The 24843-nt window shown below is 32.3% G+C and overlaps 1 protein-coding gene across 2 annotated transcripts in view; it reads right to left on the bottom strand.

Annotated features, from left to right (window-relative positions):
• The window catches only part of ADGRB3 (adhesion G protein-coupled receptor B3), a 734763-nt gene that overhangs the window by 439538 nt on the left and 270382 nt on the right, over positions 1-24843 (bottom strand). For both annotated transcript variants that reach the window (XM_003789674.1, XM_003789673.2), the window contains 3 exons: positions 14583-14693; positions 7955-8116; positions 1553-1717 (listed from right to left, as the gene is read on the bottom strand). In XM_003789674.1, the coding sequence (XP_003789722.1) occupies positions 1553-1717; positions 7955-8116; positions 14583-14693 (438 nt within the window). The remainder of the gene's footprint in view (positions 1-1552; positions 1718-7954; positions 8117-14582; positions 14694-24843) is intronic.

Raw genomic sequence — 24843 nt, 5'->3', positions numbered from 1 at the left:
ATATGAAACCATTTTCAAATCATGGTTATTAGAGTTCCCTTTCAAATAGTAAGTGAATTGGGATACAGTATTAATTCCAATTTTACATCTTTTCTAATGCAACTAAATTCAAGAAAAGAAATAACAGGATTCAGAAATAACACAACATATTTAAGTACTCAAGGTTGGTCCCCCAATACTCACTTATGAAGGGACAAGAGGTAGCCCGATTTACAAATAATACAAACACAGTCCAAAAACAAAAGTTCTATTGCTCTTAAATTATAATGATAGTATAATAACATTTAAAACCAATTCGCTTGGAAACACAAGTGTTTACTACTCGATTGAGAAAGCCCCCATGACTATATCAATTTAGGAAAATGAGTTTTGACTTCTGAATTGTAACAATATGGTTTCCTATCTACTGACGTCCTAGTATTTTACCCCTAGAAAAGTTCATGTAAGGTATGGGCTATGAGAAACTTGGTTTGCAGCCCTTTAGTAGACCCAGTGCCATTTTAATTTTTGTATTTATGGGGATAAAGTTAGGTAAAAGGAGTAATAAAAAACCAATATATTAAAAAAGATTCAATGTAGTCATATATTATTTTTTATTTCCTTATATTATCTGTTTCTTAGCACATGAGCAAATAAGATTGAACTACATTTGATTCTCTATAATTGAAACCTTTTAGCACTTAAAAATATAAAATGAATACAAAATTTGTCTATAATTTTCCAAATCTTTGATGAAAAGGCATGGTATAAATATGTATGTATGTGTCTATCTCTGCCTGTATGTTTACAGAAATAAGGAGAAGAAATAAGGCAGAATATTAGTGATCTCATTAACAGAGTTTCATATTTATTTTGGAAGTATTTTCTTAAACCAAATAATAACATTATGAAGACATTTCCCTGGCTTAATGGGAGAAATTAGTTATCAAAGATAGATAAAATAGAATTGAAACATTTTAAAGGAAGGAAAATATTAAGATAACATGAACAGACACTAAGACCAGAGTATACAGTCTTCATAATCACTAAGTATTATATATCATTTATGACCTAACCATGTTATCCATCTAGCAATAGATGTAGGAAGTCTGATTTTCTAATACATATCTGTCAATTTTATTCATGACGAGTGGTACATTCCAACTCCTTAATTAAATTAGTGTGAAGGAATAACATTAGGATGACTACCTCTAAATCAAGTCTATCTACTTTCAGTACAAAGGCAATAATCCTGTCCAGTCTTTAGGACTCCTTGTAATTTTCTCAGGAGGAGAAACTAAGTGCAGATAAAAATCTTAAGGGAAAACTTTAATATCTACATTTATAGAAAGCCAATAAATGTGAGCACTGATTGATACTCACCCAAGGAAATATTACACACCACTATGTATGATGGAATCAAGGAAAATACTCAGATTTAGGCAAGAAACAACCACAGGGTATATTTTCCAATGTAACCAACTGAAAGCTGTCGTCAGTATTTCCTATGAACACTAAAGATCATACGTGATGTACATAAATGCAAAGTTCACGGAATGCAGAGTGGGCTCACCTGGGCAGAGAGCAATATTACAAGGCTTATGATGGGTTTCAGGTCCTTCACACGGCCTTCCTCCATACTGAGGAGGGGTGCACGACCTTGTTCTTGTTCTTTGGCCTCGACCACATGTAAATGAACATAAACTCCATGGTGACCATTCCTCCCAAACTCCATGTACTGTAATAAAGCAAAGAAGCTTCAACAACAAAAGCAAAGAGGTAGAGTCAAAAATATTTTTCTTTATAGTTAAGAAACAAAACTCATCAAATAAATATGAGAATATTTCAAAAGCTCAGTAGAGATTATTTTCTTACTTTCTGTAAAATGTAAAAGCTAAATAAAAATTCACTAAAGGAAAAATATGTGCTTTTTCCTGTCTGTGAACAATTATTCATGTCATAAACTAGAGACTTCTCATTATGTTTAATAAAAATGAACCTCGTTTCTTCATGGTTAAGTAGTCATGAATTATTTTTAAGTCAAAGTACTATGAACCAATAGGGTAGAGAATTAACTTTCTTGTAACTAAAATGATTTCTGGAGTTAAATTTGTCTTTAAAAAGCTAAGGGTCAACTTAATATTTCTAACACTTGTAAAGGTTCAGGATTAAAGACTTTTATAGTATCTGAAAAGAAAAACCTGAAAATTAATCTATATTTTTAAACAGGTTTTTAACAACACATTTTAGAATATAACTATGTATTGTCCTTTTAAAAATTTGAGGTCAAAGTCACCAGATTTTGAATAAGAAAAAAATTCAAATACTATATCGGCTTGTATAAGATCCTACTTTCTTCCAAATGAGTGGTAAATATGAAAATCTCTTTCTAATGACCATAAAACCAGAAGATGCTTTTCTTCCTCCAACAACTTGACACAGATGGAAATCCTTCTAATTAACATAAATTTCTAACAGAAACAATGATCTAATTAAGATTATGCCTAACATAACTATAGATATGTCAATCTGTCAAAAATACCATTATAATGAATTCAAACTTGATCAGAAATAATAACATAAATTGTGGTCCTTCATAATAATACTGAATAATACTCATAGTATTCAATGAGTAATGCAAATAAAATGAAGCCAGCAAAGCATGCTCCTTAGTTCAAAAGTTCCTGTCTTGATGATGAATCTCTGGGTTTACTGTGCTCTGAGATGTTCCAGGTTCAGAACTCCTGGGATGAATAAAGGCAGAGAAATTTATAGCAGAATATAACAAAAAAAGATGTTCATTTTCTCTTCAACATTGGTAGGACTAGGCAGAAGTCCACGTAAAGCAGCAGAGGACTTATACAAGTAAATACAGTATTTCTAGAATCTTCTTCATGTATATGCTAAGTTGTTATTTGAAAAACACATACATGATACCTTAATTCTGAGGTAACCACTTCTCTTCCATTTATGTATCGAAGTTGCCTCATCTGATTGTGAAACTGTGGTCCAATAGTGAAAAAAGGAGTCAAATTTGAGTAATAATCAATGAAAAGGGTGTTAAGATTCTGTGAGACTTTCTGGGAAATATATATTTTAAAATAATAGGTTGAAAAGTCATAAGAGAGTGAGAGAAAGTAAAATGTTTTCATTTTTGTCATGAAAAGTTTGAGAAACCAAGGCTCATTTGTATTCATTAATATATGAACAAAATGTCTGTGTTTAGTCCTAAGAAGACTATTATATACATATATAATTATATTGGGAAATTTAAAAAGTAATTTACATAAACATATTTTGGTATATAAATGGATTTGTTTATAATATTTTTGCATTTCTTTCCAATTACCAAAATTACTCCATTTAAAAACAAATTTCCCCTATTTCTATATAAAGTGTTAATGATGCTATATGATATTCACACTGCTGCTTCTGTTCCTCTTCTCTTCTATCAAATTATACCACTCTACATGCTTTGCACAATTCCAGGAAAAAAGAAGCTGTGAAATTGGCAGATTTTTCCTCATAAATTACAAAATATGTTGATTAACCTTGATGGCTTTGTTAAACTATGAACCTGGAATCCTCAGAAAATTAATGTTACTTAATTCTTTTTAACAGTTCTCATGGTTACGTGATAAGATTTCACGACTTATCTGATCATTTTTAAAAAGATAAAGTACTTTTATTCATTTGAAAAGAATACAAATCATTAACAATGTTATTTTAGATACTATTGAATTAGTAGGAAATGATAACACATACCTTTTAATGTTTATAGACGCTATTCATAAGATTAATGTTAAAGATTAGACATTTTTATTTGAATGGAAAACTGTTATTTTTTATTTTGCAGTAAAACATGAAAATCTGTAAATGATCTAGCTCATTTTAAAAGAACCTAATAAAACCATTAAATATGAATCTGCCTCAACCACCTAAATTATTTTCTTCCTAGCTATATATATGTATATATTTTTGTGCTAACTAGAAAGAAAATGAAGGATATACAAGCATATAAATTCTCTTATGATTTAGACTGGGCTGTATATAAAATAGCTCTTTTAAGGGACAGGTTTCTTTTTTTTCTTAAGATCAAAATGAATATGACAACTGTGACATTTACAAAAAAATCTAAAAGTATTCCTTATTCTACATAAACTTCTATAGGATTAGAACACATAAAAATTACAACAGTAGTTCTCAAGCAGGAATAATGTTGGCTCCTCCATCTGGGAATGTCAGGAAATTTTTTTTTTGTCCTGACTTGAGGAAAGAGGAGAGCTTCTGGTACTGAGTGGGTAGACAGCATCAGTGCTGCTAAACATTCAAAAAAGGCACCCAACACACCCCCCACAACAAAGATTTATTGCGCTCCCTGGATAGTTGAGAAACCCTGGCTAGATTGTAGAACTGTAATTTAACCAGGAACAGTAAATATACTACTCAATATAATTCTCTACTTTGCTCAATTGACTTTCTGTTTCTGTCCACTGTTTTCTATTCTGAGTACTAACAGTTTCTAAAGAAACTATAAAGAGTCAAAGCAAAAGATTTGCTTTGTGGTAGAAGACACATATTATTATTCAATTTAATTAAGAAAATGCTTCTTTTGAAATTTAAATACTATGGGTGAGTGAACTAATTTATAACACTATTGACTTTCACAGTGCAAATAAATACAAGCTCTAATTCTAACATTCTACATATTTTGTGAAAAGTGACTTTTATATTCAATTTGGGTTTTTCCTGTGTTAATTTCATTAATTAAATGCCAAATACATTTGAGTGGCCACAGTGTGACAAATCAGTTACTGATTTCTGAGCTAATTTTCCTCTCGAGACTTTACTACTTTAGAAAATGTTGACACTGATTAATTACTGTTTAAATTTTTAAAATTCACTTTCTGTCACTGGTTTCAGAATATATTAGATGGAAAAGGAAGTATACTACCAGCATGGAAAATAACTAAACAAAATATTGAACATAAATATTTCATAAAAAAATACAATTCCCATATTAAAAGCAATCCAATTTCCTTTAGTATAATCCTTATTCTACATTTTTAAAATAATAAAGTTGCAAAATTATTCATGTTTGGAAAGTTGAAAAGAAAGCAACAAAATTCTTTTCATCCTCTTACTTCAACACTAAAATAGAACCATGATTCAAATATACATTTTTCTTATCAACACCACTATTTAACCAAGTTTAGAAAGATGAAAACTCTATATGTGAAGGTGAAGAGGCATTATTGATTGGTGTACACTTGGGTAAGTATTAAGAAATCAAGGAAAACTTTATGATCATAAAATATTATTCAATTTTCTATATATCAGAGGGAAAGAGCTTGGCAGTTTGGTGTGGGAGAAGCACATCTGCCCCATTTCAGGGTTCTCCAGGCCCCGTGAGGGGTTGGTTCAGCAGTCTCTGGTAGAATGATGGAGACTTCTTTTCATTAACCCTATGAACGTACATAGCAGTGGCTTGGAACTAAGCTCTGAGTGGAAGATTGTGGAGAAGTTCAGGATCCACTCAGACTCACATGTGGAGATCCATTTGCCATCAGACTCTAAATTTGTGTGTTGATAAGATCTTGACTATTCCAATAGATTGTGACGAGATAAATGTATATTATCAAGGGTAGCTTAATTCTCTACTGGCACTGTTATCATTGCCGAGGTCTGGGAACTTGATCTCAGAAAATGTTTTGTAAATACTGTAAGGAGGGACCAACTTTAAACATTCTCCCAGGAAACCCACTGTACCCAAACCCAAATGAAAATCCACAAGCATTTGTCCTTGTGGTCTGAAGATGTCATTTCTAAAATTTGTTGGTCAAATGATACATACTGACGAGTAGCTAGGAGAAATCAATTTCAAGAGATCTATTGTACAGTATGGTGACTGTAAAACGATAGATGTATTATTGAACAATGTAAACAGAGTGGATATTGAGTGTTCTCACCACAGAAATGAGAACTCAGCTGTGTATAAGGTAATGGACTTGTTAACAAGCTAGAGTGAGCCAGTGACTATATGTATATACATGTGTCCATATACCTCAAAACGTCATGCTGTACAAGATGAAAATAGATGATGCTATCTGTCAATTAAAATAAATAAATAAACTCCTTAGCTCCTTCCTTACTTTCCTCTGTCTTCTCTTACCCCATGTGCCTAGATTCGATGAGCCCTGTTTTTGTCATCCTTTTTTTATTGTCTTTCCCTTCCATGACCTACTTAAGCATTTTTTTTCCTTTGAATTTTGTATTTTTCATTCCATGTTCTTTCTCGTCTAGTCTAATCCCCACTGGCCAGCATTGATTTTTCACTTTTTCATTGGCACTTCCTGCTCATCTCCTGTTAATTCTCTTTTCCCATAGCCTTCAGCTTTCTGCCCTGCTTAGCTTTTAATTTTACCTTCATCTCATTGCTTTGGCACCTTTCAATTCTGTTATAAAGGAATTTCCCACCTCGTGGCATCATTCCTCCTCCACCTTTTGCCCACAACTTCCTTTTATTTCCTAGACTGTCTTTTTTTTTATTATGATAAAAACCATAATGTAAAATTTACCATTATACCATTTTTAGTGCACAACTCCATAGTGCTAAGTATATTCATATTGTTGGGAAATGGATCCTCAAAACTTTTTCATCTTGAAAATTTGAAACTCTATACTCACTGACGACAACTCCTCCAGACTGCATTTTAATGGATCAACCTGGCCTATTCTGCTGAACAACTGAGATTATTCTTGCCCTTACCCCCATGCTACCCACTCTCTCCTCTTGCTTTTAGCAACTGCAGAATTAGCCGTCTCTAGAAATGGATCTCACCGGAAACTTCTAAGCCCAAGTTAGCAGATGGAAGGCTGTGACAGTGTCTGTCCCCTTCTTTATACCCACCCCTTTTTGGAGGCCTCTGGAAATGCTACAAAGACAACTTTAGAGTCAGATGCAGTCATCAATAAGTTCGTAGTCACCCATCCACCAATGGCTGGACAAAATGTAAATCCAGAGATTCACGACATCATGTCTTTTTGAACCTCTTGAAAGAAAGCCCAAGTTCCTATTCATACTTATTTTTATATAACAGCCAGTGGTCTGAGATGAAGAAATGTGCATAATATACATATGTGCTTCACTTGAACAGCAAAATTTTGCTGTAACTCCACTAATCTGACCCTAACTAAGCACACTATTATGTTGTGGTCCATTTAACATGACCGATCACTCTCTTCCTCTCTCTCTCTTTGCCTCTCTCTTCTTTTCTTAATGGCTTTCTTTGCAAAGCAGTGGATGGCTCTATAAGCAAGTTACATGAACAAAATAAAATAGCAGGAAGTTATTTTGTCGGGGACACTATTTTCCCTGATAGGACCAAATCTGTGTGAATCTTTCTAAATGTAGAATTTAAATGTTTTAACGTAATAACTAAGAAAATGCCATGAAGGCTATGTTAACCAGTTTGGTGAAAATATTTCAAACTGTATATAAAACCAGCACACTGTAACGCATGATTGCATTAACGTACACACCTATGATTTAATAATAATAAAAAATGCTGACTGCCTGAAGGACTATGTCAACCAGGGCCTTAAACAATGGATACACATCCTATTTCTAGTATGCTGCCAAATTACATTTGGCCTCAAAAGTTAACCGAATAGTTTCGCTATCTACAATACAGAAAGACATTTGAAGCTTAGATACTATTAGAAGCAGATGCAGAAATTTGAAGCCAATATTTACTATGCATAGGGTAGGGGAGTCACTTATGTTATTTCTTGACTGCTCTGAAAGCAGAAATAATCCCATACATGGTAAAATATCACAGCTGAGTAAGAATGACACTTATCCACTTTAATTAAAATGGCTATACCAAGTTCATATGAAAATAACAAATCGTTCCAAATGCGTAGCATGACACAATTCAATAACATCCACAGTTGTAGTTGCTGCTAACACTACCTGGACAGAGGGCAGTGTTATTGCAAACCCTTGATTCTCTTAATGGGCCGCTGCAGTGTGTCCCGTAAGGTGATACACAAGTTCTGGTTCGCACCTGCGACCCTTGACCACAAGTAACTGAGCATGTGCTCCACTGGGACCACTCCTCCACACCAGATTCACCTGTGTGCAAGACAACAAATAAACATGAAATACCGTCTTCAATATTCATCGGGTGAGCATTATACAAACCAACATTATGACATGCAAGAAAAACTTAAATGTAAAAAATATGACAATACATCGAAAGGTACAAGAAAACATTTCAGAGAAAAAGAAATTTAAAGAGGGATGCATATAATGCTGGTGCAAAGACCGGGTTGGCTATAACCTCATTAGCCCAATACTTCTCTCAAAGTCCACTGCGTGCAGGGCCCCAGGAAGGAGTACTGCTACTAGACAGTAGCGCTATACAGCAGTCGTCAGCATTTTTCGACATGAGTAATTGTTGAAGTGATTCTCTTCAAGTCAATCTAAGACTTTGTACTTTGATGGGAAAGGAAGCAAAATGTATTTCTAAGTTTCCTCTTTGGCTCTGGAGAACAGAAATCCATTGGTGTGTCCTTCCCTAGTCCTTTATTGCCTGACACTCTTTCTAAGGAACATGAGATGAGGGAGAGCCTGGGAGTTTGGACACATCTAATTTTTATTGCCCTGAGCACTCACACTTATTTATGATTTCTCCCTACTACAATCCCTATCATTTCATCCTATCTCAGCTATTTATTTTGTGGTAATTTATTAAAATTCTTCTGTCCCTAATTTTGCCTATGTTTTAGAGTAGTGATTTTTATGTGAAATTAATGAAAATTCCTCTATAACGTCTATTCATTTAATTTGGACTAAAATTTACTCAAACTAGGGCTCCAAAAAGCCAATGAATATCTGAATTCATTAATTTTTATGGAGTTAGCATCATACTGAAACTATCTCTTATTTTTATTATTATCTGAAGTAACGTCCCAGGGACTCTAAGAGTCAAATATTTCTAAGATTGTTGCAGTAGACTTCTAATTCTGGTCTGGCATCATGTTCAGGATAAATTTCAAAAATTGTTTGAAAATTTGCAGATGCTTTTCTCCAAATTCAAACCGGGTCATTTACCTGTTAGAGTCACCATTTACATTAATCATTTAGTTGCTGGAAACGTTTACACTTAAGTGTTCCCGAAACTGTGTATGACTAATTAGACAGCTCAAAGAGCAATTTAACTGTATTTTGTAGGTTCTGATTGGAATTTACATTTGAATAGATAGATAGTTCGCAGGCTTTCTTTCCAGAGGTTCAAAAAGACATGATGTTCTGAATCAAGGGATTTACATTTTGTCCAATCATTTGGTGAATGGGTGACTGCAAACTTATCTATCTATCTTTTGGGGGGGGAGTTAGTAAATGACTTAGAAATTATTTGCAGTGCTACTCAAGGCATCTGGTCTACAAACTGGTATTCAAGGACAGAGGAGTTTGGACCTGAATGTAACCAAATACACAGATCTTTTCTCAGTGGGAAGTTAGTTCTCAAAAAACAAAAAACAAAAACCAGCTGAAGTAAAACTTGTGTTTGATCAAGTAGTTGACTCTATGTTCTGGTGTAAATTGTTTATCTCTTTGAGGGACCACAGTAAACAGTTCATAGACAAGCATTGGTCCACCGACCACATTATTCAAAGCCGCACCTTTATAAAGCATTTGCTCATATATTGGTCCAGACTGTGCCCCCAAAGGCATAAATGATAATGTATTTATAACGGAATGTGTACCGTAAGGGCACGGAATGGTATCTAGGATGACAGACTACATTATATTAAATAGGACTGCTTTCAGTGCTGTGATCAGTGTTTGTCTTAAAAGGACTCTACGGATTGCCCTTGATTACTTCAGAATTATTTTGTTTTCACAAATTGTATATAACTAATTCCCTAAAACATCCTTGGATAACTATTTGAATAATATTTAAAGCCATGCCTCAATAATTAGTTCTTTTACATGAAAGATACTCTATCAAGATTGAAAATCATTATTCTAGAAACATAATAATAGGATAATGGTTAAAAAATATCCACACATATATGTATATATGCACATGTATATTTAGCAATGAAAAATTTAAGCTTAAAGTTAGGGAAAATACAAAGGCAATTTTTAAAATGATATTCCATCCTGTTTGTAATGAGATTAAGTGAAATATAAATATTGTGGCTATATGTTATTGGTTAAAAGCCAGAAAATCATGAACAATGCAAATTCAGTAAGTGAAATGATAAAGGTTATGAATAATATTAGTTCTATTTTGCCACAAAGCAGTCCTTCTCTTCTCCTTGCACTGCTATAATGACAGGGGAGAAAATAATCCAGTTAAAATGAATAATGGATTGGGACAAAGACCTACTTTTAAAGCACTTTTGTGCAAATATTTAAACTTTTGGGTTGCCTCAGAATGTATGATCATGTCGTGATGCTGACAGGCTAAACAGGTGTCTAGATCAGGCGTCCTCCTACTACGGCCCGCGGGCCACACGCAGCCGCCTAGGACATTTATCCGGACTGCCGGGTGTTTTTGCTGCCGCTGCCTGTCCTACTTAGCAGCCGACTCGTCCCAGGGCCCGCAGTCTGGCCCTCCAACAGTCTGAGGGACAGTGAATGGTCCCCTGTTTAAAAAGTTTGAGGACCCCTGGTCTAGATTGTGAGAATTTGATCATGGATGCTCAGAATTGGCCTTCTTTCCTCTTCCTCAAATGATGGTTTATATTATTGATCAAAAAATAAATAAGACATATATATTGGCTTTCAAATTGGGAATCAAATTTTGTCACTAAAATAGTGGCCTACCTACCAAAATGATCTTTGATAACTAAATGCTACAATTTCCAATGACTTTCCACCAAACACTTCTTATATCCACACTGCTGCTTCCTCACAAAGGTGTGAGACGGTTTTATCAGAGCACACCAGGCCATTGTGAGAAACAGCTAATATACTTTATAAGAAGGACGTTAAAAAATACTCAAGTGACATTAGGATAGGAGAGTATAACAAAAAACATGATTTTATATCTATATCTACCTACCTATCTGCTTATCTAAAACTATCCATCTACCTACCTACCTACCTACACATCTCTATGTAGAGATAGCACAAACTAAACTGGCACCTTAACACTCAGGCACTTCTTTAGCTTGGCAAAAAACACAAAGGGAACCAGGAAAAACACTGCCATTAAATTCAGAAGTCCTGTGTTTGACAGAAAGCTCTGTGACCCTGATAAAGTCACTTGAAGTCCTATGTTTGACAGAAAGCTCTGTGACCCTGATAAAGTCACTTGAAGTCCTATGTTTGACAGAAAGCTCTGTGACTCTGATAAAGTCATTTGACTTCTTTGAATCTCTACAATAAAATACATGAAATCTGATTTATCCTCAAAATCTAGTTATATGGATTGAGAAAAATAACATGTGAGGAGTGCCTTTTCAATTATGAAGAAATATTCATGTAACATTTTGCTAGTATGTTAAAATCGTGACATTAGAAATGCAATTTGAATTTCATATTTCTATTTTAGATAAAATGCTACATATTCCTAATGTGGGGGGTTTCCTCAGTGTAATAAAAATGGCTCTTCTAATTATTTAATAATTCATTTCATGACTATGATCAAATACATTGGTAAGGACAATCAAAATGTCTTAAGCTGTATCTTGGCACTTAATTTAGATGTCTATATCACGTTATTTCATTTCGATTATAAATAAATATAAATATAAATTTTGTCTTAGGCTAATAAAGCATCATGTATATTGAAACCGGCATATCTCTTCTATAATCAAGTTGTTTTAATAAAGTGACACTACTTTATCAAATGCAATTCTTTTTTTTAAAGAGCTACTTTATTATTCTATAAAAAAATTGTGTTTAATCACATTATTTACTGATCATATTGATTGGAGACAATGGGTTATTTTGAGAATTCTTAAATCATAATGTGTGACAGATTTTGCCCTTAAGCCCATGATAAATGTAAAAAATACATTGTATTTTATTATTTAATTTGCCCCTTTTTTCATTCTTTGCTCTCAAATTACTGATAGCAAACTTTTATAATTGTTCATACGTAAGACTCCTTGTTTGAAAGGCAAATAGAGAAATTTTATAAACAAGACTTAATTTTTGTAAACTTTCATTATGAGGCACTTACCTGCATTTTTCAGACTAGCTTACCATGTAAAGAAAGTATAATCTAGGAAGATATTTAAGAAAAAAATCTCTCGTTTTTGTTTTATCATCGCCTACTAACAAATTATACATTTTAAAGATTATTTAAAATAGTGCAGCTTTTCTGTTTTATATCAGTATTCTAATAATATAAAGTATTTTATATGCACTTATATTTGCCTATACTACTTTTGTTTAAAATAAAATAATAAATATCAGTTCAAGCATCCAATCAATATTTTCAGGACTTTAATTTTAAAGTCCATTGCCTCTTCTGAGCTATTGTTACTAATATGAGAAAATAGTTTTAAACCTCTTCATGGATTTCTTTCATAAATATCTCATCTATTTTGCCAACTCAAGTGCTACTATACATTAGATACAAAACAATTTCTGTGAAAGTATGAGTAAATACAAAAACATAAATTAGCAAGTCCTCACTCTGAATGCACAATGTTCTTGAGATTTGAATTTACAAAAAAGATTTTGCCTGAAAATTGTACATTTTCTTAATGTACCTCACAAGCAAATTAGAAAATTGAATTTGGATAAAAACTTTGGCTAAATTGCATATTTATGCACAAACTAATTTTACATATTACTGGAAATTTAAAACTACACTTCTCCATTTGCCTTCCCATAACTCCAACTTTTACAAACATCAGTAAACCAATGGCTGCCATTTCTTTTGCTCAAGGGAAGGACAGCTTCTCTAATCTTGCAGAAAGTCTATAAGTGATGGTGCCTGGGAAGCTGAGTAGTCAGCTCAGGCTGTGTGCCTTTATTTAACATCAAGCATCCTCCAATCTCTGCTCAGTGGTTGAGACTTTTTGCTCGATAAAGGAGAAAAATACACTTAAAAATTTGGAAATTTGGCTGACCCTGGTAATGCATTTCTCAATTTGTTCAGGCTAATAGCAGAAATATCAATCACTTCTTTTTAAATAAGAAGGTGCACAAAAACAATCCAGATAAGCAACTTTTCTTCACTTCTGGATTTGACTGCAGCATATATCTAAAAACACTGAAAATATCTCCTTATAGAATTTATTGTAGATAATTATATTCTGAGAATTGGACCTACATACTACTAATGTATTAAAATCTACTCCTCGCTCCATATCAAGAGCACGACTCATTAACAATATTTGCCTTCTACGTTGCAGGCTCTGAAACGGTGCTCTTAATGAATACTGTGCTGAGAACACGAGCTGAAGGGAAGACCCAGGCTTTGATGGAATTTTATCAAAATCACATTGAATGTTATGTTAGTGAGCTGATCATGGATTTGAAACTACTACATTAACAGTAAAACAGATTGGAATATGTAAAACTTTGTAAAGACAGAGATAAAACTGTTAGTTTAAAATTTCACAAAATGAAGGCAACAGCTGAAAATTTTCATAAAAAACAATTTAAAGACTTTTTCATCAAAGCATGTGCCACATACGAGGTACCCAGATGGAATTATAACCCATTTATTACAAAGAGCCCAAATATAAATGTAATTCTTTGTTCAATTTTTTTAACTAATGGGCACATAGCCAGGCGTGATGGAACACGTCTGTAGTCCTAATTACGTGGGAGGCAGAGTGGAAATACTTCTGGAGCCCAGGACACAGAGGCTGCAGTGAGCTATGATCACACTTCTACACTCCAGCTTGGGCCACAGAAGAAGACCCCATATCTAATTTTAAAAAAATATATAGATTGATAGATACACATATGTATACATGCATACATATATATGGAGAAAGGCTTTTAAAGTAATTCAATTAATTTAGAACTAAACATTTTATTGATTAGAAAGTCACTTAAATGGGGACTATTTTCCAGCTTACTGAACACTATCAAGGTTTTGCTATTTAGTTTATGCAACAAACCTTTCTTTTCAAATATATATTATTCAATTCTAAAAACATGTCTGTTCTTGGTACATTTTATCAATCAATTAATACTGATAAGTGGTGTGACACAAAAATATTCGATTAATCTATTTAAAAATCTAATTTAACAGATTAATCTGTTTAAAAATCTAATTCTTGAAAGGCCTATGCCATCAATTATTAAAGAAATAACTTTGTTGTCTTTTTAAAAAATTTAAGGATACAGATTAAGTAGTTCATTAACATAAATAAATTAGAATACCCAAATCTTTAATGTCTCATACTACAAGCAAAATAACTCTTACACACATTCTGTGCACTTTTCAATACACAGCTACTTTATTTATGGACTTTAACTGGTGACAAAAAAAAAAAATGGCTCAAAAAAATATCAGCTCCAAAAACTGACAAATGTGCAGCAAAAGATTATGAAAACATGCAGTGGTTTCATTAAATTAACAACAATAAATAGAAAAATGTAACTAACGTATTACCAGTTTGTGCCATAAATTTAGCAGCGTCAGCTTGTTCCTGAGGGACCCTTTTTTCATGAACAGATCGAGGTCGCTGACTTTTAATTGTATGATCTCCCATCATTCCAAATTCTGAAGACAGAATAAAGGTATATGAAAGCTCGGGTGTAGACATTTCTCACAAATCACATCACTGTCTCATGCAATATGTTCCTACACAGACCTAGAAGTTATTGATTAAATTCACAGTTCCGAATTGGCTAGGCTGGATCTTGGGATAGTTCTAAACTCAAGTCAGAAAAGCCATAAACATGAACTAGGTTTCAAGAAACAATAATAACAGTCAATGAAATGACACGTTTTAAGTCAACCTAATTAACGGAAATCGTGTACTCTTTCGATAATATTTGGAAGTAACACATAAGAAAAAATACAACCACAGTGTTCACTGCCATTTTTTCAGGGAGTCCTGACTTGGTAGCATCTGTGTCTTTGCCGAATACTAATCACCCCCAGGAGCTTGTCAGCACTGTTCTTGCTCTAGGTTACTCAACTCCGTAATCTAAACGAGATTCTAAGGTACGTCTACTCAATGGATTCTGTCTTCATCCAAAAATGAAGTTCACCTTGGTTGTCTTCATAAGGTCATGTAATAGGTGGCCTGGTTATTCCCATTCTTTCCTGCCTCACCCTAAATAATCCCTCATCATTGTTCTGACCATATATTAAGACCTTTACTCTTTTAAGTTTATATTTAGGAAATAGAAGGACTCCAGCTTTCTATTATTTAATTTTTTGACAGAACATCTCTTAAGAAAGGCAAAATATCTGGGTCCACCTCAGAGGCAAAAGGGAAGAAGAAAAAATAATAATTGGAACAAAAGAATAGCTTTTATGTAATATATTTTTTAAAATTCATCTGCTTAGAATTCTGTAATAGTTCTGTGCTTATTGAACTGTTACTACAGTTTTAGTAAAACCAAAGCCTAATGAATGGGACGATTGTTGGTTTAGAATCACAGAAGCTAAGTAGGGGAAGGGAATATCTGAGGAGCAAGAAATTGTGGTGCTTTCTCTTACATCAAGAAAATTATGTAAGCCCTTAAGACCAGGTCTTTTATACATGAAAAAGATGATTGGGTCACATGCGTTCTAATGATAGTGCAGACATATTACCAGAACTGATGACAAAATCTGAAAGCAAACAATATTCACCAGCTGTTTATCTTTCTGCCATCAATTGTTAAATAATCTTATGCTAAAATATTACAACTTCCTTTGTGCAAGTAAGCAGTGTATTTTGTAAGCACAAATTCTATCCACTCCTATCTTGCATTAAGGAGAAAAGACTGGCACCTTTCCGTCTATCCTAGCAAATTCCCTCATCAAAATTAAACTATGGAACCTGACAAACTGACTTGTTAGACATTCTTTCCAGATATTCTGCCCGAAAGAACACTGTCTGTAAAAAATTGAGAAATTTAAATGTGTACTTGGTTTTGTTAGTTTAGAAAACATTCAAAGCAGGAACTGGACATTTTCACAAATGTTCGATCTTGTAAAACCCATCACTGTTTTCCATCACTACCAACACCCTTCCATTCCATTCAGAGATAGTGTGCGCTGCCTAAACATGTTTCCCCCGGTGAATAAGAAGTATCTAACCACTTACCATTTAGGGATTTTGGAAATTTATCATTTCAAAAGTTTATAGATAGATTACTATACTCTATCCACTATTTTAAAATACTATATACAATTAAAATGTTTCCATATCTGAAATAGCCAAAGGATTTAGTGGTAACTTTCATTATTGGTATGCTTTGCTTCTATTCTCTTAAATATATAGTTTAAATTGGGTGTCTGTCTTTGTATGTCTATAATCAGTCAGTGACTCTGATGAACAAAGGATGCCACAAATAATTGCTCCAAGTCTACAGCTTAATTACACAGCAAGTAACTAGATAACCAGTTGTAATAGAAGATGATTTTTGAATGCACTGGCAGTACTGTTAAGAACCTGAAATTGCTGTTCTGGGGAAAAACAGTTTATTTGTACAAAAAGCATGATCTTGAAATGTAGGGATCCATGCACAAGGCTGGGATGATTTTAAAATGTAATGTTCAATTTTGAATCATTTCTTAAGTTTAAATTGCAATATTTATTTTTGTAAATAGAATTCGAACAGCTCATTTTCCATAATTAGCCAGAATGTGATATATATCTCTTAAAAATATATATAATACAAATTAAATTTCAAAAACATACATAATACAAATTAAATTTCCACTTTTGTCATTTCTACTTATTATCAGTAATCAAAGTCACATGAACATTAGTTCTGATATCTCATCATAGATCACAGCATTCAAGATTAAAAAATCATCGATAATTTACGGACTTGCTTACATGCTTCTTACATAACTAAGAATTTAAAATGAAATTGCTGGTTCTTGTTGTCAACATAATGTATCTGAAAAATTATTTTGAAAATATGACAATTAACAGGAGGCCCTGATATAACTAAATTATTTGTAAAGTAGAAGACATGCTAGTAATTTATTTATTTTTTCTCAGTGAAGAAAACAACACTATGGTGGTATTTTTTTGAATGTTTCAGACCTAAAGTAATTTAAACATATAAGTAAAAAATGTGAACTGTTGTCTAAACAAGTAAGTTTCTTCTGCCAATGTTTATGTGCCCAGTTCTTGCAAAAAACCAAACAAACAAATTTTGTTTTAAAGTTAACAATATAAGGTTTAGCAACAAACATTATAGTTCCAACCATACCTCACCATGGATTGTTTCAAAACATTTATTTGTGTTCTCTTTCAAGATCACATTATCTTCTTCATTTTTAATGAATATAAAGGCCAATTGGATCATCCAAACTTAAGAGAAAAACAATTACTACTGTTCTCTTATGTGGTGACTGTGGGTTGAGGCAAATCTACAGCATATCATACTTTCTGAATAATTTTTTTTCATGGGTGGTTGATTCAATTCAAAGGATTCTGATTTGGCAAAGATAATACACTACATTAGTTACACGAGAAAAATAACAGCCAAATAAAACGATGATCTGCTTTGGTGAAAGCAATGAGAAGCAAGTTATGAAATCAAATGAAATAATGTACAGCACAACATTGTGTATGCATATATGTATGGTACATGGCGAATGAAAATACAGGGTTATTTCTTATATCTTTATGTTGATGTCGTCAATGAAGTAAGAATGGGGTATCTATAATAACTATGCCCATTTACAAAATCCAAATGATTGGAAGTGACTTCAATGTGTGGACACTTTTTCTTAGACAATCTCTCCTTATTCATCTCCCTAAAAATCAATAGTCAAATATAATCACAGTTACATGAAAGAACGGTCGTGACAATATATTACCCTAAGCACAGTATCATGTTTTTCATTTCCCATCCAGGAACATATAACATAAGTAGATCATTCAAAAACAAATAGACTTGAAATTTTTCTCTTTGTAGTCAATTGTCAGCTAAGAAGTTTTTGTTGGGAAATCAAGGGTTATAGTACTATTAAAGTGAAGAGATCGAAAAGTTAAAATACACACACATATGTGTTATTTTACCTTGCGTTTATTTTTTAACCTATGGACAAGCAGATCACCAGACTAGGAGATAGCAGTCATTCTTGTAATCTGTCTTGTAATGTAAACACTACATGTTGTGACTTAACTTTCCTCTGTATTGGCACAGAAACCTTCCTGATACAGGCCATTGTTGCTTCAATAAATCTCAAGAGTTATGTCCTACTTAGACTTTATGACCAAACTACACAACTTTTTGCGTGGAAATGGTCAAACCATTGCAATTCATCTCATATCTTCCTCTATTTGAAACACCTGCCCTTATAGCCATGGCTGCAAGAAATCCTCTCACCTAACTGAGCTCCAATGGCACAACCTCCATAATCTACTTCCTCATTACCAAACTAAGCAGCCTCTGCCTTTTTTAACTTCTACTTTTTATTGAATCAATAATAAATCTTTTTTAACTTCCACTTTATTATTGAATCAATGGTAAACTTTTATTGTAATTATTAGATTAACTGTCTTCTTCCTCCTACTAGACTATCAACTTCTGAGGGAAAGGAAATATGGCTCTGAATTTTAAAATCACCTTCTGCTTTGCACATAGCTGGGTTGTAATATTTATTAAATAAATTTGCATGAAGAATTTCTTTTACAAAATACAAGTTTCTACATTTCCAAAACTATTCCTTTCACTTGCTTGGTGGACAGTTCAATGGGGAAAAAATAAAATCTCAGTGACATACTTGAAAATTAGTCATGTATGTTTATGATGGTCAACATTCCTTCTGCTAGAATTTGTTATCCATAAGTATATTCATGTTAATATTAAAATAATTAAAATACGGCTTTATTTAGAAATTAAATCTCATTGACCGAAAACAATGCTTTATATATATTTTTAATAATCATTAATTAATTAACATGTTAGGAAGTAATGTAACAAAATTGAATAAGAAATTGTCTCCATAATTGTAAGCTCAGAGTTCAAGGAAATCCAGTCAGCATGGCCTGACCTTTTGAAATATATAAAATTATTTATTTTAATGAAATTTTGAACAACTCACTTTTTATATTAATTTCCTAAATACTAGAATATGCTTAACTACAATCACCTGCTAATATGTCTCCTAAGAGAATTAAATCTGTCAAACAATATAATTGTACATAGGATGTGACTCTCATTTGTTGTAACCCAGTAGGAAATAGTATGAAAGTATGACTTGTTGACAGAACGATTCCATCAAGTGGATGGCTTATGGTAGAGTAGACAAGTAAATTCTGTTAAGAAGTAACCAGATAGTCTCTGAAAAAGATTATTAGATTTAATGCAATCTAGGTTCATATTTAGGCAGGAGGATAAGTTATTGAATTTGTTCATTTATTGGAAACAGCCTTAACACAACGATTTTACATGCAATTTCTTCCTGCATACTTTAGGTAGGAGATATTTGCATAGTGAAGAACAACCCAGATTATCACCATTTTGATATCTTTCTGATTTCTGAGATATTGTATTCTGAGATATTTTCTTGATTTTTTACAGATATTTGAAATATTTTCAGTTTTAAAGACTGTATTCTTTCACTCAACAAGTATTTTTTGAGTGCCTATACAACCATGGTTTCCATAAAAAGATAAAGCCATGACATGAGTATTTATAATAAAAGACATTTCTAATACTAGCATGGGCTATTAGAAACTCGAATATTAGAATTATTCATCAGTTTTTAAAATTATGAAGAAATTAAAAAAAATCGTTGGTTTTGATTATAAATCTAATAATTTCATATTACTCAAGAACCAAACAAAAATAGGATGAATTGTCCATGACAACTTTCAAAGAATACAAGGATATAGAATACAAGGAATTGATTGATATTAGGATATATTTAAATAAAATAAAAGACATTATGAAATATTAAGAATCTGAAAAATCCATCATTAACACTTAAAAGATTAAATTATATTCTTTTTTTCAAATTATTTCTTGGTTCCACTGCCATAGTTAGACTCCTGGTTATAGAGACCATGATGCTATTTCACACATTAACAAAACAAATACAGCTTTTCAAAATATTCCCACAGAAATAATTTTGTTAGGTTTCTGGTCATGACTTTGTTAACTAAGTAATTTTACAGCACTTCTAAAAATAGATAAAATGTGAGGCATTAAATAGGCATGCTGCTAGTATCTTTATAGAAAATCTAAAATGTTCAAAGGTGTCAATGAATTTTTTCAATTTTGTGACTTATATTTTATAAGAACAATCACAAAATACATTTAGTGTGCAACCTTTTAGATAATGATACTATATTTTAATTTTAATTTAATATTATTTCAAGTAGGAACTTTGAAACAATTACATGTAATTATGGATGTTTCTAGAACATGAACTTTTGATACCTGCAAATTATATGATAAAATTCATTATTTAGAATGATTCCAAGACATCTGGGGTATAAACTCTTAAATGATCATTTTTACACTTATTCTGTCTGTCTGCTGGGAAATGTTAGTAGTTGGGCACACTCTTCCATGTAAGACATCATCAATATGTGTAATCAGGTAGGAGTTATTAATATTTCTTGTACATTATCCAATCGCAGTTTATGATCTAATCTCTTTTTGAGACATCTACTGAATTCTTATAAACCAGCATAATGGGTTGCTGAAAATAGTTTTATTTGTTGGAGATGAGGAGAATAAATGCAAAAGCACATAACGATAAATGCAATCTACTTCCAATAGTAAACTAGCAGTTGAATGGCTTTTCTTGCTGAATTGTGTCAGCATCTAATTTCGCACATTAATACACCAGGCTGACATAAGATGCTTCATACTGTAAATTCTAGCACCTTTGGCAGCAGACTAAAACTCTTCTATTACACGATTTTAACAACCCTATTGCTTAAGTACTTTACAACCTCTTAGAGAATCCGAAATGAAAGAGAGTAACTGAATTGTCCTTGGACAAAATTATTTCTGTTTTCTAAACTAGAACAGGGTTTGGCTGCCTTCCTGCCAAAGGTTCCTGGTGTGCAGAGGGATCTTCCGTGTACACAGTGGACTTTACAGAGGCTGCCAAAGGGAGAGGACCCTGTTTTGGCTCATGTCTACTCGATACTTTTAAATTTGCCAAATACAGAATACTTTTACTCTTAGTAATACCATTGCATATGAAGATATTTTGTAAATAGTAATTAGCATATTATTTTCTATTGTTAGTAGTAATTAATAACAAATTATTAGTATCAAATAATTACTATACAACAAATGAAATCTAAAAGATTAGTGATTGCTTGACCAAAAATTATATACACTATAGACAGTCCTTAATATTTTTTTATTTTATCATAAAACACTAGTATCTAGATAATTCTGATGCATCTATATTGCACTTGAATTATATAATCGAGTTGAAAGGTCTCCAGTTTTACTTTTTGTACTTGGAACAAAGAGAGAAAAATTTCTTCTGTCTTTTATGATTTTAGCATACACATTATATTTATGGAGAAATGCAGTTTTTTTGAGATCTAGAAATTTCAAATTGAGTACTATTTTATAGTTTATTACAAAATGTTTTAACTTAAGTCAGTATATTCATATATATTCACTAAAATAAATACCAAATCTGAAGATTTGGCATGATCTGGTTTTTTTAAATTATTTGTTACTTTCATTTATAAATATTGGTTGTCCATTTTTTTGAGACTTTGGAAAAAGCAAAAGAAGAAGTTAACTGATCAAAGTATTCCATAATAGACATACTTCTATCCGACAATGTAAATGTTACTATCTTTGTATTATTAGTCTTATTATTGCTTAATATTTTGTTGATTTCTTCTTTGAATGTATTTATCTTCATTCGTTCTTTATGAGGTTTTTCTTCACAGTCCTTATGTTAAATATTGTTATTGTCATTAAATTTAGCCTTGTTAATTCTGTAAAGGCAAAAGTGCAAACTTAATATACACATGTATAAGTAAGAAAATTAATTAAAAAATACCAAATCTGGATTTATAAATGAAAATGATTCTACTAAAACATATAGTGTTTATAATTTCTAAAAATAACTGCAACACCATCTTGACCATTCCTCTCACCTTTAACTTATTTTTTAGGGACAAACTAAGATACATGGTAAATATTTTCAGTATTCTTTTAGTACATAAATAATTTTTATAATCCATTAACATGTATTAAAACTTATTTTCTTAACTTATGAGCATGAAAGCCCAAATGGCATGCTATAGACAGCTCTAAAAATGATCAGCTTTTCAAAGTAGTGCTTCATATGCTGAAGATAATTAAGACCATTTTTAACTGGAATGCAGGCTACGACTTAAGTGGATAGGATGAAAAAATAAACAGGCAATCAGGAAGTGCAGCTCGTCAGTCATCATGCCTTAAATTCCCTGCACCTGTTTCCTCTTCTTGCAAATAGAGATTTTGGGAACATTCCTTCTAAGGTCTCTTTAAGTTCTATGATGTATTATTTTCTAGGTCAAAGGTTGTTATAGGAACAAATAGGCTCGCAATGGATTAATAGTCTAAGAAGACCTGACTAGGTCTGTACACAGATACACATATTTGTGCACACATACACACAAGTCTGACTAATGTGGTGGCTTCAAAACATTTTCTCAAATAAATCAGTTTTGAACAGTTATCTTGATCTATGTCTAAGCATTAAACACAGGTTTGCTTGGCATGTAAGGTCTCAGATTGTTTAACGCTGATTTAAACAAGTGCATCACTACTGTAGCTTGCATTCCCATTGGACAGTGAGGAAAATTTTTCAAAGACATTTGGGAATAAATAAATTTCACTCTTTCAACAAGCATTAAATGAGCACCTGTTACATTTCCTACAGGATTTACCAGAGACATGGCAGTGAACATAGTAGGCAAAATCTGTTTTCTGTGAGAGAAAATATAAAGTTATTCCTAGTGTGACATTAAGACTTCTGAAATAATGTGGGAACATTATATTTACTAAACAGTCCATTATAAAAATTAATTATAAGGAATCATTATACATTTCTAAGATTAATAACTTTTAGTGTGTTCTTTCTGTCACAGGTGCAGACACAAAATCTGTGTCACTATGGCCCAAATAATATGGTGATCTCATTAGGCCCTCTTGTATAGCTCTACACTTTTCAACCTTCTTAATTTCAAGTGATTTTGGTATATACTAATCTGGACTCTCTGTACCTCAGAAGAGAATATTTATCCTTTCTCATTCCAATCTCTTATGGTTACATTATACATTTTAAAATATTTTTAATTTTTAATTTTTTTTTTTTTTTTTTTTGCAGTTTTTGGCCGGGGCTGGGTTTGAACCCACCACATCTGGCATATGGGACCAGTGCCCTACTTCTTTGAGCCACAGGCACTGCCCAATATTTTTAATTTTAAAAACTACCCTAGACATAAATATCCTTTAAATAGATGTATTAGTCTCCTCTCTTTTCTTACTGTGAGACACTTATGTTGCCTTCGAAGTCTTGCTGCAAGAAGAGAGATTCCTAAAGTGGTTTTTCTGTGAGAAAGAAAAATTTAAATTTTGAGTGATATTGCCCCATTTCTCTTCCAAAATATTTATCCTAATATACCTGACTACATGTAGTGTAGGAAGAGAAGATGTTAATCTTTTTGATCTATTTGAGTTCCACTAATATACAACATCCTTCTTTGTACTGACTGATGTTTTGAATGTTGGTTCTAATTTTGTCTAATACTAATGTTATTATTCTGTTTTATTGACATATTTGGCTTCTACATCTTTTTCTGTATTTTGTTTTAGCCCCTCAGTGTCATTTTGCTGTAAGCATGCAACTGACACAGCTGAATTTAGAAAGAAAACCCATATGATCCTCTTCTTTTTAATATGAAGTAAAATCCATTCACATTTATTATTAAGATATTGGCTTTTATTTTCTGTTTTCTATTAGAGTTTCTCTTTATTTTTCCCCTTTCTCATTTTTTTCTGGATTGATACAGGAATTTTCACTGACCTTTTTCTTTGCTCTAGATATTCTAATTTAATTATTCAAAAGTACTATGTCTTAATTATATTGCATGTCTATAAAATATATTTTTTAATCTATATAACTCTTTAATCAGTATCTATACTCTTTCCCAACCAAGATAAGAATTTGAATGTGCTATCACTTTCCCCTTTGACACCCATCTGTCAATTTAATTTTAAAAATTACCCTAGACATAAATATCCTTTAAATAGATGTATTATTCTCCTCCCTTTTCTTACTATTAGACATTTATGTTGCCTTCGAAGTCTTGATACAAGAAGAGAGATTTCTAAAGTGGTTTTTTTGTGAGAAAGAAAAATTTAAATTTTGATTGATATTGCCCCATTTCTCCCCATCTGTCAATTACTTCCAAAATATTACATTTGTGTATTGTTTCAATAATTTGGGTTTAATTATTAGATACATTAGTTTGTTCATCTTCTTCTCTTTTAGATTCATTTTTAATTTTACTCAAGTATATGCTGTTACACAGAATGGGTCTAAAATTGGTTTATCTTGTCCTTACATTTGAATGTTAGTTGCTGGTCTTAGACATGTAGCATTGAGAAATTTTTTTATCACTGAATTTTGAAGATACATTTCATTGACTCCTAGCGTCCAGGGCTGTTCATTAGAAGATTTTTGGGGGGGGTAAGAGAACCCCTTTTACTTCTGG

The sequence above is a fragment of the Otolemur garnettii genome, unplaced genomic scaffold, assembly GCF_000181295.1.
Source record: "Otolemur garnettii isolate 467f Iridium unplaced genomic scaffold, OtoGar3 scaffold00035, whole genome shotgun sequence".
NCBI lineage: Eukaryota > Metazoa > Chordata > Mammalia > Primates > Galagidae > Otolemur > Otolemur garnettii.
Note: the sequence above shows the minus strand (reverse complement) of the source record. Positions and strands in the feature narration are given on the sequence as shown.